This window comes from Chaetura pelagica, unplaced genomic scaffold (genome assembly GCF_000747805.2).
Source record: "Chaetura pelagica isolate M959 unplaced genomic scaffold, ChaPel_1.0 scaffold207, whole genome shotgun sequence".
Taxonomy (NCBI): Eukaryota; Metazoa; Chordata; class Aves; order Apodiformes; family Apodidae; genus Chaetura; species Chaetura pelagica.
The window spans coordinates 113,397-131,700 of record NW_009953929.1 but is presented as its reverse complement, the minus strand read 5'-3'; the positions used below and the strand labels follow the sequence as shown (position 1 = coordinate 131,700).

Sequence of the window (18,304 nt, the reverse complement as noted above, 5' to 3'; positions counted from 1 at the left end):
AGAGAAAGTCTTTGCTCTCTCACTCTTTATCAAGCTACATCCAGGGTACAGTAGCCCATGGCATTTATAATTTCATTACAGTTAACACAGCATATGTGAGCGCACACACACATGTAACACTCCCTCAGTATTTGTTTTTCTGTTGGAGACCATCTGCAGTCTGAAAAAAAACTATTTGAAAAATGTTTCAACCAACACTCTTTTGTACTTACACATACAAATAGAAGAAATAACAAAACTAAACTGCACCTCAACCAGAATACAGACTTCCACTGATAAGCAAGTTAACGTCGCTTTCTCACCCTCCTTCTCTAGAGCGGTCTTCTGCGACATGCATCGTAATAGCTAGTGCTGTTAAAAACTAAGAACATATCCCTCTTGACAAAGTGGACAAATTTTTCTAGTGGGCACATTGGCTTGCTTGAGCGCTTGTAATGATCCTTGCAAAACGAGGTCTGGAATGTGACGTCTGCACCATTATACAGGATACGGATAAAGTGTTCTTTGGGCTTCTTCCCATCCTGCCACAGCTCAAAAACTAATCTGGCAGCAAATCTAGGAAATCTGGCCTCTGTCATACCCAAGGCACTGAGAACAGGTGACAAGGTGACATCATGTGCAGAGTAAAGAACAAATACTTCTTCTTTTTTGCCTTCTGCAATTCGTTGCAGTCGATTAACAGTCTGGTTGAGGAGAGGATGAGTAGCCAATAATGCATACAAGAAATAAAGTTTCTTTTCTTGTCTTTCTCTCTCGTCCTCCAACTGATGTCTTTTGATTACTTTGAAGTGTTCCATACTAATGCAGCCAGTTTTAGTACAGGGAAAGCTGACATTGTGGCAAAAATAGCACAAGAGAGAATCTATTGGGTTGGAAGCTCTCAACTGCCTGGTGGGAATGCCTACAATCTTTGCCATATCCACATATATTTTCTCCAAATCACTGTTTTTCACCCGCAAACTGTACTGTCTGCGCTGCTCCTCTTCCAGGTAGTGGTTTCGCATAGGGCAGTCGCAGCTTCCAGAGCAAAAAATGGTGCTCCACTGATGCCTCATGTTAATTTTCTTCCAGTCAAAATCTGGCAAAAAAGTGTAAAGCAGCGCCAGGGCACTCTGCAGGGTTCGACTTTTTCCTGTTGTCTCCAAGTAGAGCTGTTTTGCTGTCCAGTCACTGGGAAGCAGCTTATGTTTGTTTATATAAATGTCTCGCAACAGTTGTCCGTTCCTCAAGTGCTGCACAACTCCTGAAAAAAATAATTTTTTAAACATGCTTAGAAACATCTTCATTTTCAAGGAAAAAACAACACATCTAGCAGCCTTACTGATAAATGAAAATTAATTCAAAGGTTATAAACTTCAAAACTCTACTTAACCTATGCTTGACTATTAAGGAAATCACATGAGATAAGATACCTGCTATTCTTCAGTATCCCTCAGATTCTAGGACCTAAACTGAGACACAGATAGAAAAAGCTGGTTCCATAAAATGTGTTAAATACATTAGTGGTTTGATATTTGTTCTTTGGACTAGAGAGACAGATTGAATGAGTCTAACATTACTATAAAATTAACATGGTTATAAAGATAGATCCAGACTAAATCAGGGTTTCAGACAAGTAGTGAATGCTGTGCTCTCTGCAAATTTATGGCAGCTAGTAAAACTCCCATCAGTCATAAAATACTAGTGTAAACTCAGAAACTGAGAGTGGCGAGATATGGCAACCACATCAGACTTCCTTCTTGGTCTTCCTTCAGGAAGTACTCGAACTGCTTGGTAAGGCACTAATGCTCTGCTTTTATCCAGCTGGAAAGGAACAGGGTGTGTATCCTTCTCACACGCCAAAACCTTTAGTCCAGAGTCCACCCTCCTGGTGTTATCCTCTCACAGCACAAAGCGCCAGCATGAACCCTTTATGCACTAGAACATCTATGTAACTTCCTACATGCAATAGGAGTCCCAAATACTAACTCAGTTACAAGCTGCATTCAGTGATTAACCTAGTTTCACATAAAGTGCAGTGGCAGGAAGAATTCCTTGGTAACTTGTCTAGATTTCTCCTGATGTCACACTGCAAGACTTGACAGTGGCCTATCACAAAGATTTCTTCTGATGGTATCCCAAAATATATAAGGACTTGACAGACATATTTTGGACTAAAAAAAAATACATGAGATCTCTTGAAAGACAGTTGGCAAGAGGAAAATGGCGCTAATTCCCAAATTCTTCAACACTTTCTTCATTCTCTCTAGTCAGTCTCCAAACCCATTGACTGCCCAGATCCACAAAGACCAACACAGTTGAAAGCAAAGTGTAAAATAAAACAGAAAGAATCAATGTTAAACTTTGAAAATACATGAGAACAGAAAAGCATTATTGTGAATTCTAAAAATAAATGTTGAAGAGAAAAATCCACCTGTGACAAACCCTTTTCATAATGACATTCCTACCCAGTTGTGCGACAGTACATTTCCACGTGTTTGTGAGAAAGCACTTCTGCATTTTCATTTTTGATGCACTGATATGAATACATGCAGAAAAATAAGGCTAGCAAACAGACTTCAGTTCAGGTGGCTATTCTGGGCGGAGAGCACCAGCTATTCCAAGATCTGTGGAATCTGTAAAAATCTGTTTCTTACAAACTGGCAACTTGTTTCTATAATTTTGTCTTTGCACCCTTCCCTTCATATTTTCTATCACGTGCCAATAGCAGTCTCAGATCTTTTCCAAATGGCCCCTTTTATTACTTGCTCTGATCCAGCACTGCCTTCAGCTTTTGACTCTAATCCCAAACTGCTTGTCTTTTTCTAATATCCTCAGTGCTCCCAGTACCACAATACTCCCAGCTCTCCACATACTTACTCCTACCAAGTCTAAACCCTGACTGCAACCCTTGCAGTTACCTCCCATCTCCCCTAAACTAAACAATATGTTCACCAGCAGAGCTCAGCAGTCTCCCTCTGTGGTAAAATTGATGAAGTCTCAACATTTCATTTTTTTAAAGTTGTTTGGAATTTAATTGCTGATATTTCCACCTTTTCTCCCAATAACAAGCTTGGCAGATATGACAGATAGAATAAGAAAGTAAGTTTCGTTTTCCTGTGGTGAAAATATACATAAACTATCAGAACTTCATTACAAAATCCAAATGGGACAGAGGGTGAAGCAGCAAATGTATAAAGCTTTTCTGTTTCCATAACACAAGCATCAAATATGTCTGTTACACCTGAATTTCTTGCAGGAGGCACAGTAGTTGTATCACAGGTAAGAACTGTCAACATGGAATTGTTCTCCACTTCCAGGGCCACTCTGAACTACAACCCATTTGGTAACAGATCTTTCTCAGAAGGGATTAAACAATGCTGTTTTTCACTTAGGTGACAAAGCAATTTTATGGTGTGGAGCAACATCAAGGAAAGGTGCTCTGCCTTGTTACAAATACAAGAGATGCCAAGCATGAGCCACCTGTAACAGAACTGGCAGGCAGTTTCTACAACTGTTACGACTTTTACTGTAGGGAGTCTCATACTTGATTCGTGTCCCAGCATAACCTAGGCTGTAACTAACATTATAAGCTTCCCATAAAAAAGCATTTATTTCAATATAAAGAAAAACAGAAGATCCCTTTTCAAGCAGACTGCATTTAACAGAGCAAAGGGAAAAACAGAGCTGCTGTGGAAACTTACCTGTTTGTGTCAGCTCTCCCATTTCGCACAGAGAATGACTAGGGTAGCGAGGCAGGCTGCTTAGGGAACCATCCATTTGAGCTGCAGACCCTTTGGACATATGTTTAATGAATGCTTCAAGCTGAAGATGAGAAGGTTTCCTAGAGAGATAAACCAAAATGTGAAAACTTGCAAAAGCATATGGGAAAATAGCTCGAGAGTCAAGTACTTGAAGTATGTCAGCTCAGAAATGTTGTGGTGTGAGGTTATTTCCCACTGAGACAACATCTGCTCTTACTTAGGACTTCTGTAAGTATGCAAAAGAAATCTAATTACCAAAAAAAGTACAGGGAAATCCGTGTCTTGCTATGTTAAAATTAATATACTTTTAAATAAGTACTTTGGAAGATTAAAAAAAAAGTAATACTGTTGTGGATTAAAAAAACTAAAAATCATTATCAAATAAACCCAAACCTGTCTCCTGTTTCTGAAGGACAGCTACACTTTAACACCTCAACCAAAGGCACTAAGAACCTAGAGAGGTTCAAATAACCAGTAATTTCAGTAGATTAATTTGAAAAGATTGTCAGGTTTTGTAACATACAATGTTTGCTACACTATAAGCTCTTATTTCTAATTACTTCAGGTTTCAAATCAAATAGCACATGTAGCCTCAATTAAGTGGTACATGGAAAGCAGTATCCAGTGGTCCCATTAAAATTTGACATTTTTTATTTGGCTATTGTACTATTATTACCCAGGAAAAAAAATTCAACAGTGCTGGACAGTTGAACAGATAAGATACCCCCACAACAGAAGTGATTAATACAACTGGAGAAGAAACACAGACAAAAAAGTCTAGGTTAACTCACAGAATTCAAGTCAGTTCAAGAATGCTTACATCTCCTAAACTGGACTACAAATTTGAAATACACCATAGACTCAGTTCACTCTTGTCTTGCTGTGCTGAAAACTACATATACAAAGAAGTCCACAAACAATGTAATCAAATGGGACTAAACCTTAAAAAAAAATATGATCACACTTTTACAACAGAAATACATTACATAAACAAGGTTCTTTGTTAAATGTCAATGTAACACAGTCATGTCTTTACTTTTGTGCAGAACTAGATCAGAAACTGGCATCCCAACTCTGCCCTACATGCTTCTCATTTTAATAGTACTTTCAGCCTGAATCCACTATATGTTTTTGTGTTGCTCACAAAAAAAATATATCTATATATATAAAGATGATCAATCTGGTCACAGAGCTTGTACAGAAGTCTCAGTTCTGTGTTTATTGTTCTTAGAATTATAAATTGTTTGTTTAAAGAATCTCAGATCTAAACAAAAAAAAGTTACAGAGTTGCAGATACCACAAGAGGGAGCAATAACACTACGGGAGTCTAAGTGTCTGGAATCTAAGTTTACCAGGACAAAGACACTCGCAGATAATCATGGAAGGCCCAACTGAGAAACTGAAATGAGAAAGCACCTCGTGCAGAGCTGTGCTGGCAGCAGGGTCTGCATAGGAGGTCTCATAAGAATCTGTGCCTCTGGCAACAGAAAGGCAGCTAACTGTCCTATCATTTTATGAAACTTAAATTTTCCAATATTTACTTTACCTTCAGAACAACAACAACAAAAAAAAACACAACTGAGAGGAAAGCGTTACCATAAATTATAGTACAACTGTTAGTGAGAAAAAAAAGCAAAATTATGCAAAAAACCAAAATGAGGGTTTTTTTTTTTCATTTTTACTTCAAATTGAAAAGAAAACCAGCCAAGTTACAAAATCCTAGACTCACAGCTACTTCTGTATATTATGATACCAAGAACATAAACGAAGATCTATATTTGAGAGCAGAGGTGTATAAAGAAGACTTTGCTCCTTTCCAAAGCAGCAAGGCTTCCTGCCATACTAAGCATATATTAGAAAGCTTAATCCAACTCCAGATGTGAATTTCAAACAGAACTTTTTATGCACTTTGCTATTTTCACAGCTCAGTAGGGATTTTAAGCTAAAAACAAAATAATTAAGTTAAGAAAATTAACTTAAACCCATTAGCAAATAGCTTTTTAAGCTTATTACAGACATAGCAGGTTGAACTACCAATTTTCTAAACTTTTCCCTAAGCTGTTTACTTAATTAGCAAGTTTTGAAGATACATGTGCAAGAAAACTAAAACTGCATTATCCATTCAGTTTCTTTTGTGCTTTGCTTACAAAAGCCTGAATTCTAACAGAATCAAACATGTACTAATAAAACTGTAATCAATCACTTGTGGAAAGGAAGAAAGGAAAGAAAAAGTATTAGTGCTTTGCAAAAAGATTTACCTAAATAATGGCAAGCAAGATAAACTAACATCCAAGACAAAATAATCAAGTATATGATAATTGATAAAATTATATTCCAATATATTAATATAGTTTTTCATATACCTACGTAGATGCAAGCTACTTAACTTTGGATTACATTATTTGTAAAGTAAGCACAAGTTAAATCACAGGCGTGCAGAAGTGAATCATGAAATAAGACTGTTAGATATACTTCTGATTATAAATTCAAAGCTTACTACTTGTAAAATATATTCCCAAGGGAAGAAAAAAAAAATAATAATCAAACAATAGAAATAAGATCCATTCTGCCTGAGGGAAACAGCCCTCTCAGGCTACAATACACTTCTATTCTGAATGTAATCCTCATGTACATAACCAAATCCTGAACATGCCAGCAGTTCTCCTGACTAACCCTGTACAACTGAACAAATAACAACTTACTTTTCTCAACAGCAAAATTTGTAGTACCGGTCAGGCTAACAAATTATTCCCCCTCCCTGCCCCACGATTTCCCTTTTATTTAGAATATGAATCTTCCTGTTGAATTGGTCAAATTACAGCTGCCGCAGGAGATGGAGTATCTAAGCAACACAGCTGAGACTGCTGGGGCTGTCTGAGCAGGAAGGAAAGCAAATTCCTCAGTTTTATAGTTGAAAAGACTGAAATGTCCTCAAAATATTATTTCCATAAAAGCAACCAGAAAATAAAAATGGGTTAAAGATATCCTGTAATTTGCTGGACATTAAGAAAGTGAGCTGCCACATTTGGGAAATATATTAGTATAGTAAGTATTTCAAATCTTGTCAGAACATAGAATAGCTTTTGATACACCACCACTAGCAATAGCCATACTTCTTTATAATTTTGACCATGTATTTCCCATTTTTAGTGTCTGTTATTTTTTTCTTTTAATTACTTTATTTTTGTAACATGATTCTTATGTGTAAGGGAACTAAGGATGCTACTTTTCCCTCAAATAATGAATTAATCTTGCCTTTTTATTTACATACATAACATTGAGTTAACAGATCCCAGAATTAATAGTATCGTTTTCCTGCACTAGTATTAAAATAGACCAACACTTAAATCCTTATTTATCATTTAAATACCTTATTTGTAAAGGTCTTAAAAAACTTTAATACCAAAATGTCTCTTTATTGCTATACTGTAACCAGGAAAGAAATTACACTGTGCAACTATTTGATCTATATGGGTATTTCTGCCAGTAACTGAGCTGATACACTTCAATAACAATTTCCATTTTCTATGAAGAGTATAGATTAAAAAATAATGTAGAGGGTTTTGTTGTCAGGGTTGGTTTTTTTGTTCTTTTTTATGAGAAGCAAACACTAACTTGCTGTTTATTCTGAATTAGCCCAGCAAAGTGATAGGACGAGAATGACTATATGTACATGACACTCCAGAAAACCTGCTGATAGATCTCAAATAGTGTAGTGGTAACGGCACAAAATACCATGTCAGAAACGCTTGAAAATACATTTATTGCCTCTATTATATATGCAAAGGTATTAAATGTAACTCATGCAGCTCAACATTAAGTACAAACAAACTATACAGTAAAGCCTCAATTATTGCATAGCAGTACAGAAACTTTTTCCACCCCATCCCAGGAGACTAACTGAATTCTAAACTTCAAGGTCAGTATTCAGGAACTGCTGTAGGAGACAGTGGGGCTTTGGCTTTATGCCCCTGCATAAAGTGATGCTCAGACTGCTTGTGTGCACAGAAGCCTCTTCTGGTAAGAGGCTAGTCCTTTGAGCTAAATGTCTCTCGTTTAGAAAATTAAGATATAATAAATAATAATAACGAATCACCACATTCTTGTATGGAGGCAGGCCGAGAGAGTTAGGGTTGCTCAGCCTGGAAAGAGAAGGCTCCAGGGACACCTCAGAGCATCTTCCAGGGGAAAAAAAGTGAGATAAATTTATCCCTCAGCATAAGCAAACACAACAATGAAAGCATTTTCTCAAGGAAAAAAAATATATCTTGTTCAGTTCCCTTTGGAAATTTGCATCCAGAACAGCAAAAATAAAAATAGCATTATTTCTATTATATTATTACTACTATTATTATTGGAGTTTTAGATTGAAGAAATCTCCAAAGCATTTAATCCATTTGCTTATATTCATTCCACACTTACATATCACAACCCATAATTCACAAAACTGATGTGTGACTTCAAGGCTATTTTGCATACCCATCAGAAGTCCATGGGGCTGTAGCATAATCTGCTTAATTAATGAATTCCATCAGCTAAATGCCAAGTCAAATAAAGGACAGAGTATGAGCAGCATACTTATCTGAAACTGAAGTCCAGAAGGCTTAAACAAGCCAGACTTTCAATGAGACATCACAACTGCATTAAACAGCATCTAGAAATCTTCAGTTCAAAGTTAGCAATTATATACCTTGTAATACTGTCAATATAAAAATATTCACAATCAAGCACCAAATTTACATCACAAAGGAACATTTGCCTGACAGCCAAATGCAGCAAATAGCTTCCTGATGTACAAGTAATAAATGTTCCATCCAAAACAATGGCAGAGACAGTAACAATTCTAGCTTTATCAAGCAAGGTCAGGTTTAACGCATCTGGACAGAACAGCACAGAGACAACTCTCTTCATCTTTCTGCTGCCCTTTCAAAATTGGCTAGGAGGTTCTATTTTACATTGACTTTGCTCTCAAGGAGAGGGTGGTCTTGGTTTCTCTACCCACTTCTAGTGAATGGATGTGTCATCTACACATTGATGGTCTAATGCTTCATAAACCAGTCACAGCAAGGGTACCCACACTGCTAGCCTCCTCTCCTCCTGACACTGTGCCCTCCTAACAGCTTGCCTTGGTCACTCTGCTGGCAGTGTCAAAGGCTGTACTACTTGCTTGCCTTTTATGGATCATTTTTGCAGCTCCAGAGCCCTCGTATTGTGTTCCTTGCCTGAAACTGAGGCAGAAATAACTATTAAATCTCCTCTGACAAATATAAAACAAAGGTCTCATGTGGCACTGAGGAATACAGCTACTCATCCAACATTGTCATTTGCTGTTAACATCTTTGCAATAAAGTTCTCCTACACTGACTCTAACATTACAGATAATGAGCAAGATGAGAAGATCAGAGCCTTTAAGAACTCCAAAAGGAAATCCAGATCATATTTCTTTAGTTGGCATTTCACGCTGAAAATCATTTCAACCCTAAAAAGCAGGTCATCATAGATGTTATCGCAGCCATTAGAAAATTATGAGAAATTAATTGCCTACTCAACTCTATGGCAGGGATATCTAGAGTTTGGTCTCCTGTCTGCAACCTCAGGGCTGTGTATCTAGTTTCAGAAAGCCAAGGGGCTTGCAGTGGGCACAGGACACTATTGGGGTTGGCACCTCTCAAAAAATTCAATATTTTCTTGGAGGATATTACATAAGACTGATGAATGCCACTTCTTGACAAAACAAGCATTTTGGTGGAATTTGAATGAATTATGAATAAGGAAAAGAAGCAGCCAACATGACAGCAAAGTTGTTTAAAAAAAAAGTAAAACCACCACCTGGACTATATAAATGGCCCTAGACCACTATCACTTACAAAACTTGTGCAGTATAGTCAGAAAAATCAGTATTTTCTGTTGTGTTCATAGACAGGCATTCCAAAAGTGTAGTCTCCTTTCCAAAATGAGATTAATTTCTCAATTTCTGATTATGATACTTGTAAGAAGGAGCTATGAAAGATTTATGTACATATACAATAAAAACAGTGACTTTAGAAGCTATTTCAATTTTTTGAAGTCCAATGCAATGGTTGCTACAAAAAACAGATTGTGTCTTTTCCTTCCCATTTTACTCTTAAATACATATATATACATTTGTATATACTGTAGACAAAAGTGTATGTATGAGGAATATTTTATTCTTCTCTGCTCAGAGAAAGAAAATTGTAAACTTTCTTCCATTTAGGTTTTCAGATAAAATGTAGGCAGGTAAGAGCAGCCTGACTGTAACTTAACTGTTTCTTGAAAACAGGTAGACACATAAATGGGCTAAAACTGATTATGGTTTCAAGCTTTCATAGGGTTATCCCAACCACCATAACAGCAGCTTGATGAAGCAGTAACAGTTGTCAGTATCTCATGCTGGAATCACATTACAACACTGACTACAGCTGAAGACAGCAGTGCAAGCCTTGCAAAATAAGCTGTACAATAAAAACAGTGACTTTAGAAGCTATTTCAAGCTGTGGATTTGCCTAGAGGTTTTGCTAACACATCTGCTAGTTTTTCTTGATATTTTTCTTCTAATTGTTAATATTCAGTAGATTCACTAGAAAGTCTTCTATTGGAAAAAAAATTAAAATTCCATAGACCCTATTTAAAAGGAGAAAAGACACAAGTAATTAACCAAGCTAGGACAAAGGCTGGCAATTAACATCATCACTGTATTTCTCTTTTCTCAATGAGTAAACTCTAAACTAGAAAGAAAGGTTTTTCCACAAGGAAGAGAAGCAACCCAGGCTATATCTACAGTTCAAACAGGTTCAGGTATGAAGAAAAGCATTTGCAAGCTACAAAGACATCATGTTAGACCAAAGCACACTCAGCTGAAACAGAAAGGTAAATGACCTCTTAATGGCAGCCAGACACAAATAACCAAATAACTTGTGTGACAGATTGAAACAGTGAGTGGTAACTATATGAAAACGGTGGTTTGCAAATAGCAAACAGTGCACTTTGTTTGACTTTTACTTTAATGTAAAACCTTCCCTCCCTTTTTCTTTCCTTAAAAGCACCTTGATAGAAATCATTAACTTAAGGAAACTCCAATAATCTGTATTCCCAAAAAAGAAAAAAATAATAGAAAATAAATATCACTTTTCCTACAACAGTGACCAGTGACCTTTCTGTTTTCACACAAAAAGAAGCATGCTTAGCTGAAACAGAAGAGACATTCTCAAACACTGTGCTTGGATTTTTCCAAATGTATAGAAGTTTATCTAAGAGGAATGGTAATATATTCAATTAAATAGTTTTTGCTTTTTACAGAAATACCAATAATTTCTTCTGGGCTCAACTGGCAGCAAGTAATTATTCCTGTTTCAAGGGAAATATTGTACACCACTGATACAGGGCTTTGTTTTTAATCCACCACAACACACAAACATCAGAAGTAAAAATGTACTTCAAGCTGCAGAAATTGTTTCCTGAAAAGAAACAAAATAATTATCAAGGAAAACACACTTAGTAATGATAAAAGCCAAGAGTTTTACCTGCTAGGCAGCAACATACAGTCAATGTCAGGTCTCTTTGTCTTGGGAATGGCATATAGTGGGTATCTATCACCATGTCGAATCAACACTTGAACTGACACTAGCTTAAAATAATGAGGTGCATGACCTAAAACAACAGGAGGTAAAAGAAGTACAAAGTGGATGTTACTTACATCTTTCCCCTGTGCACTTTTTTCTTTTAGAATAATAAAAAATCAGGTATAACATGGCTTGATAGCTTTGGTGACGCAATGAATGAAACCCCCCTAAGAAATTATAACTTACTGTCCCAAGAAACATTTCACTTTAAATTACAAGTCAACTTACACAAGACTCAGGTGTTTAGCACATTCCCCATCATACATCTAAAAATCAAAAACCTTACATTACATTATTCAAGCACTTGTCTCCACCAGCAGGACAAGGCTACCAGCCTCTTACAATGCCTCTCTTCCAGATCACTTTCACAATGACAGATTTTGCAGCATGCCTCATTTGGAGCTTTTGACAGAATATATGCACTAGTAGGATATGCTAATGAGGGAATATGTTCAGACTAACTTGCTGCTGCAACTGCCACGGTGAAGAATGCAAGCGTTTCTTCTAGCTGACTCTAATGGTTTGGAGTTCCAAAATTAATGCATTGTAGCTGTTTGCGGGGTTTTTTTTTCAGAATTTCAAGTCCACTGTTTTTCAGATGCTAATATAATTTGCAACGCAGCTCACTTGTAATAAATCTTATAATTCAAATATTAGATATCTATATAACTCCCACCCCTTTAGGCTTCCAGTTGACAATTGGCTAGAAGCAGAACCAATTCAAAAATCAATACAACAAAAAGGATACAAAGGAAAGGACAGAGCAGCCTATTTTGAATGATTTAACATAATTCAGCAACCAGCTGGCATTTGCTGTACCTTCTGCAAGGACAGAGAACTGACAATGCACAAAGTTATTCTTTCCAATGACAGCATGCAGAAGCAAGGAACTAAGCTGCCATTTCCATTCCCAAGCTTACCTTCCATGCTGCGTTCAGCAATGGTGGGAATATTGCAGTAAACATGAGCTTCATAAACAGGATCTATTGCAGGAGGCTCCGTCAGCAAATCAGGCATTATTCTCTTTCGGCTTTTGGGATTCAAACCATCTTCCCTGATAGGGTTTACTGGGATTAAATGCACTGAAAGATACAAAACGTATAGCGTGTATTTTAGGAGGATTTAAGGACATACTGGACTATGACTTGTTAAAAAAAAAAAGTAGTTATGCACATAGACTGTGGTCTCCATGGAATGATGCCACTCTACAGTTTAGATCTTTGTTGGGAAATGTTCATGATTTACACAGCCAAGAAGAAAAGCCCAGAAAGCTCTTTAGCAGAGTCAATGTTTGGCTTAGACTGCACGAACACATCTGGATGTAGAACTTAGCTTTTGGCACTCTTCTTGAAGCTGCTTTTCTGTCAGTCACTTGTGAAGCTCTAAGAGCATAAACAGGAAGAAAAGGGCCACAACAGGCCCAACTGCCTCATAATTTTAACTTCAAAACTGATGTTGAAGAACACAAGCAAAAGACACAGCACAGTTATGATGAGGGAACCTCAAACCACTGGGAAAAGAAAGTAGTCAAGATTGAAGGGGCTAGATTGTCCATCATTTTCCCTACTAATCCCCATCCTTAAATGGCTTCCTTGTCAGCCTTAAATAGCCTGACTTACCTAAAGCAAATGCACACAAAAATATATTTGTTCAAATGTAACAGAAGCTACCACAAAAATATGTTAAATACAAAGAAATGCAGTTAATGCTTACACACAGCAGGGAAATGAGCAGAAATACCACCCCTAAATCTTCCAACATGCAGAACCTTGCTGAAGCTTATCTGAATTTCAGGCCAGAGTTGTATTGACAATGTCTTTTTACCTTGTCTTGACCTGAAAGCACTAGGGAATTGCTGAGCCTTACAAGACTACAGTAACAAATGCCCACTTTGTTTTTCCCTATTAGTACTTTCTGGTATTTGAACAGGGGCAGATTAAGGGGTGAAAATGAGGAGGAAAAGTGTTGCATTTTTACCCCTACTAGTCTTCTGTAGTGAGAGGAAAAACAGCAAAAAGAAAGGAAGAGACAAAAGAACAAATTCCAAAGTAGAATTTTACTGTTTCTTCTGGGTCAGTTCCTCTGTTGCATCTTAACGCCCCTTCAATTAGATTCCCTATCTAACTTCGAGACAAATCTGTTCTGCAACAGAGACGTCTAGACAAAGAAAACTAATGCAGACAGCAAACTGAAGTGAAACACAAAAATTTTAAGAGCACATAGCCATTCAAATTATGCAGACTATTCGTTCTTCCACCACTATACACTACTTCAAATATTTTTATGTGGCTTCTCATTGCCTGTCAAAACCAAAATTCAAGCATTTTCCCTACCCTTGCCAGTGCTGCTGACATGGCTAATACCAACACAGTGCAGAGACTTTCAACTTTTCCTTAAACTGTTTCAGATTTTGCATATGACTGCCCAGTGGACTGTGCCTGGTGAGAATATTAAATTCTAATTTTTACTTAGGCCACTTAAGCTGCAGAGCTCAGCTGCCAGTCCAGCTTCTATTTATCAGGTTCATTTTTTAGCTCCTTCCCTGCTAAGGTTCACATTATTGTGAGACATTGCAAACCAATGACCAAGAAATAAGCAGTAACACAGAGCCTTGGCACTATCTACCAGGGATTGGTAACTAGCTGGAAGGAGGCTTACAGCAAATTTGTATTGGGGTATAAATGCCAAAGCTAAGAATGTGTTACAACAGTTGCTGGACTCGGCAAATAAAGAGCATTTCAAGACAGCAGATGTGGAAATTACAGTAGTTATGTTCCTTTGGTCAAGTTTCCCAGCCATAACTCTCAGCTTTATGTTTACAGTTTTCTCTAGAGCAACCCATAACATTCCTACTGCTTACTTAATGTCACACAATGTCACAAAGTTGCCATAAGTACTCATGCAGGTAATGCAACTCATTTCAGCTTTGACTCATGGTGCTTCAGAAGATGGGAAACCACAACCCAACAGCAAAGGCTATGAAGTCTGGTGCTAAAATTTGGTTGGGACATTTAGAAACAAAATAAGGAATCTCATTTTTTTATCCAAGGCAGTTTTAAATACAAAAAAAAATCTATCACATTTTTGCCCCAAACTTATTAACTTCAGCAATCAACAGCTGCATACGTTATCAAGTGCCTACAAATTGCAATTAATGGCAGTAAATATTTTGTTTCCAGAAAGCATGTCTCATTTATTACCAAACTAGTTGAATAAATACCTCAACACTGCCAGGCAAATAGAACAAGCACTAAAACTTAAAGAGAAGCATCTGCTCTATTATTTAAAATAAAATTGAATAGTAAAAATAGCACCTACAGGATTATCAGTTTACATGCTTGGGGTTTAAAAAGACAGTGATAGAACACCCTCAAAGGAGGCTCTTAAGTCACCACAGCAGTTATGGGTGCAACATGAGACTATTTTGTGGACTGGAAATGGCATCAGAGGTTAGGAATAACAATAGTTCATGTAATTAACCAAAATAAATAGTTTATTAAAAACTATCCTATTGTAAATACTGCTGCTAAGTACATTTACTATTTACTTAGTAATAGCTGGAAAATATTTGCCTTACTGTATAGTGAATAAGCTTGGCTTATATGAGAGAAGAAGGGACACAGCATTTCCTCACTAAACTACCAGCACTTTGTCCATATCCAAGTATCTTGGATCGGGACTAGGCTACAGGACCCTCTAACTTTGAAACCACCTGGGGCATGACCACATTGTCTTGATATCTGAGCATATTTGAGCACCCCGATCTAGTGAAAAATGTCTCTGGCCATGGCAGTGGGAGTGGACTAGATGATCTTTAAAAGGTCCCTTCCAACACAAACCATTCTATGAATCAACTTAGATGATTCAAAATGTGAGTTTAACAAAGCAAACAAGGTCAAAAAATTTGACTCACCTAAATAAACACTGTCATAATAGGCAGTATTTACTTTTAGTGTGCTGAAATAACACCTAAAGGGGGAACAAATAACAAAATCTACCTAACTACCTATGCAAACACTTGGGTCTTCTACTTCAGTATGGCAAATAGAAAAAGAAAAAAAAAAAATTGTCTGATCTGGGCACCACTCTAGGAAATCCACTAGGAATTTCCACCAACTGCATACATTGAAACTCAGCAAGTATTTCAGAAGTGGGAGAAAAAAAGAGCAAGGAGAGACGAATTCCAGTTGGAAAGCTGCCTTCTGTTTGCTCAGCATTATCAGCACAGTGCTCCTGAAAAGCCCACCCAGGAGAGCTGGTTCTTCTCTCCTCTTGCTAAAGCTCCTCATAAGCTGTAACACTCTGTGGTTTCAGTGTTTTGGGATGAGGACTCCAAGTAACACAGCCCCTCTCTTCCTACTTCTGCCAGGTCCAAGCAACGACAGATGGATTTCCCATACTGAGAGCTAATACCCAGTTGTGTCTCAACTGTTCTACCATCTTCTGTCACTCCCTGGACACACTGTTAATGCCTCACATATTTCTCACAGTTTTCTCCTTTCTCCCTCCCTGTTCATTTCAAGCACCTGGGTTTGGTGCTCCCTCACTGTCTACAGTTCCCTTGCTTCCTCGCTGCCAAGTCCTCTGCACCCTCTCCAACTCCTTACTGCACAGAAGGCTCCATTTGTTCCTCTGTTTCAGTACCCCTTACACCACATGGAGCAGTTACTAAAGCTCTTTGAAGAGCAGACTCTCTCTCTGTTTCCAGGTTTTGCTTTACTGAAAGTCCTTCTCTGTAATGTCAATCACATCTTTGTCCCCCCACTGGGGCTTCAGCTCCATATGCAACCATCAAACCCACAAGTAGTGCTGGACTGACACAGCTTAGAGGAAAGAAAAGAAAGAAAAAGGAAAAAAAAAATATTAAAGTCCCTCATAGGGAGTTCAAATTAATCATTTTACCAAATTCTATTCTGCTTTTTCAGCTGTAAATCATCGTAAGACTGGAATTCTATTATGAAGTTTTCACATGACTTTTTATAGCTTAGCATTATTTTATATGACTTGTTCTATTAGTTCACAGTAACGCGCACTTGCCCAAACCAGAAGTCTGCTAACGTGTACATAATCATACTAAAATCTTTGATTAAGGAACTTTTTAAACAGGATCTTTACACTGCTGGGCCTTTCAAAGCTCATGTACTACTATGGCAGAAATACAACAATGAAAAACAGAAAAACCAGATTATTTTCGTGTCCATTTCCCACTGCCAGGAAAGTTATTAACACAGATCTGAAACATACTTGGTGATCTAACTGGAAATTTGCCAACACTTAAACTATAAACCATACATACATAGTACTATAGAGGTAGTTCGACAACAAAGAAGGGAAAGAAAATATATTTTATTTCCCAATTTTAATATATATTTTTAATCTGAAGAAGCTACATAGAAACATTAATTTTGAAAAAGTTTTATCTATGAAAAAATGTAAAGGCTTATAGAAAAAATGAAATGAAAGAGATCTCAGAGCAACTTTGCTCAGTGTCCCATCAAGTTAAAACTGCTTGAAACACAAAGTAAAACTAAACATATGGACTGGTATCATACAAAAGTAAGACCTGACAGAACAGCCAATGAACAAATGCTGTCCTGTGAGAGACAGAGAGGCATTGGTCACACAATAAAAGAGCCAAATACTGCTGAAGAATCATGCCAAGAATTTGTGTGGCTCCCAACTAAGAAATTATTTTAAGTGAACAAAATTGAGAAGAAATTAAATGCAAACTCTGTTACTAAGTATAACTAAACAAAAACCCTCCTGTGATTTTTATTCTAAGTCAACCCACGTACCCGACAGAACCTGAAAACAAAATTTTAAAATTAAGTCAGACCAACTATGAAATGTCTTTACAAACAAAACAAACGAACAAAAGCAACAGCATCTGAAATATGACAAGGTATGGTTTTCTTCTCAGTGTACATTGCATGTGACCTATTTGAAGAGCAAGACTAATCTGTCTGACTTCCATATCCCCTGTGCACCCAGCTCCTGAATGCCACAAAATATACCAAAAAAGACAAATATTATACAAGTTGTTTCCAAGTGATAAGAGACAATCATTCAGAAGTAATTTCAGTATAACAACTCTAACAATTACTACGTAGCACCTAATCCCCTCTGGAAGACCATCAATTTTATCAAATCAACTTTACTACTCAGAAGCCCCGGCAGGGAGCTTGTCTGATAGGAATTATGACTACAAAACTGACATGAATTGGACAGAATTCGGTACAGCAGAAAAACAAGCACAAAGCAAAGCGCAGTTCACATAAACACCAATTAAACAGTAAATCACTCCATTACCAGTTTTTCTCCCTCCTGCAGTCCTAGTTCTACCTAGAAGAAAAGGTATCACCTCGTGTTCACCATGAGGAGAAAGATAAATCCATGAAAAAAACCCTAACATTTACCTAAAACCAGAAAGACAGGCAACACAACCATTCTCCACTTCTGTTTTCCCTTGTAGCTCCAACCAGTCTGAGAAGCAGCAGCACAAGTAGCCACATTAGTCTCAACTTTCTGACTAAACAGGAACTTGAAGTGTTCGTGTTTTATAACACAGAAGGTTCTTTCAGCCCCATGCAAACATACTGCTTGAAAGTCACATGGACATGAAGCCAGACAGCAGAAAGGGGAGGGGGGAAATTTACCCTAGGTAACCTTATGCTAATGGTAAGGAAAAGAAAATGCCTATGTCAGAGAGCACAAAGTTTATCCCTCTTGCACCTTCCCACCATCCCCCCTTCTCCCCTTTCTGCTCCTAGCAGGGCACTAACAAGGCTGCCTAGCACAGAGAACACTCAGGCTCGTGAAACTCTGATGATGAACAGAGACCCCACTTCTAGTTGTGCTCTGAAAAACATGGAAGCTAGAAAGGAGAAGTGTAAGGAAGAACAACCAGAAAGAAGCAGGAAT

General features: G+C 37.5%; 1 protein-coding gene across 1 annotated transcript in view; it reads right to left on the bottom strand.

The window, feature by feature from the left end:
- Window positions 1-311: 311 nt before the first annotated feature.
- PXYLP1 (2-phosphoxylose phosphatase 1) overlaps window positions 312-18,304 on the bottom strand; it is a 34,113-nt gene continuing 16,120 nt past the window's right edge. Inside the window, exons 2-5 of the mRNA XM_010001605.1 lie at window positions 12,304-12,465; window positions 11,285-11,411; window positions 3,684-3,823; window positions 312-1,243 (exon numbers count right to left, since the gene is read on the bottom strand). Of these exons, the coding sequence (XP_009999907.1) occupies window positions 312-1,243; window positions 3,684-3,823; window positions 11,285-11,411; window positions 12,304-12,465 (1,361 nt within the window). The remainder of the gene's footprint in view (window positions 1,244-3,683; window positions 3,824-11,284; window positions 11,412-12,303; window positions 12,466-18,304) is intronic.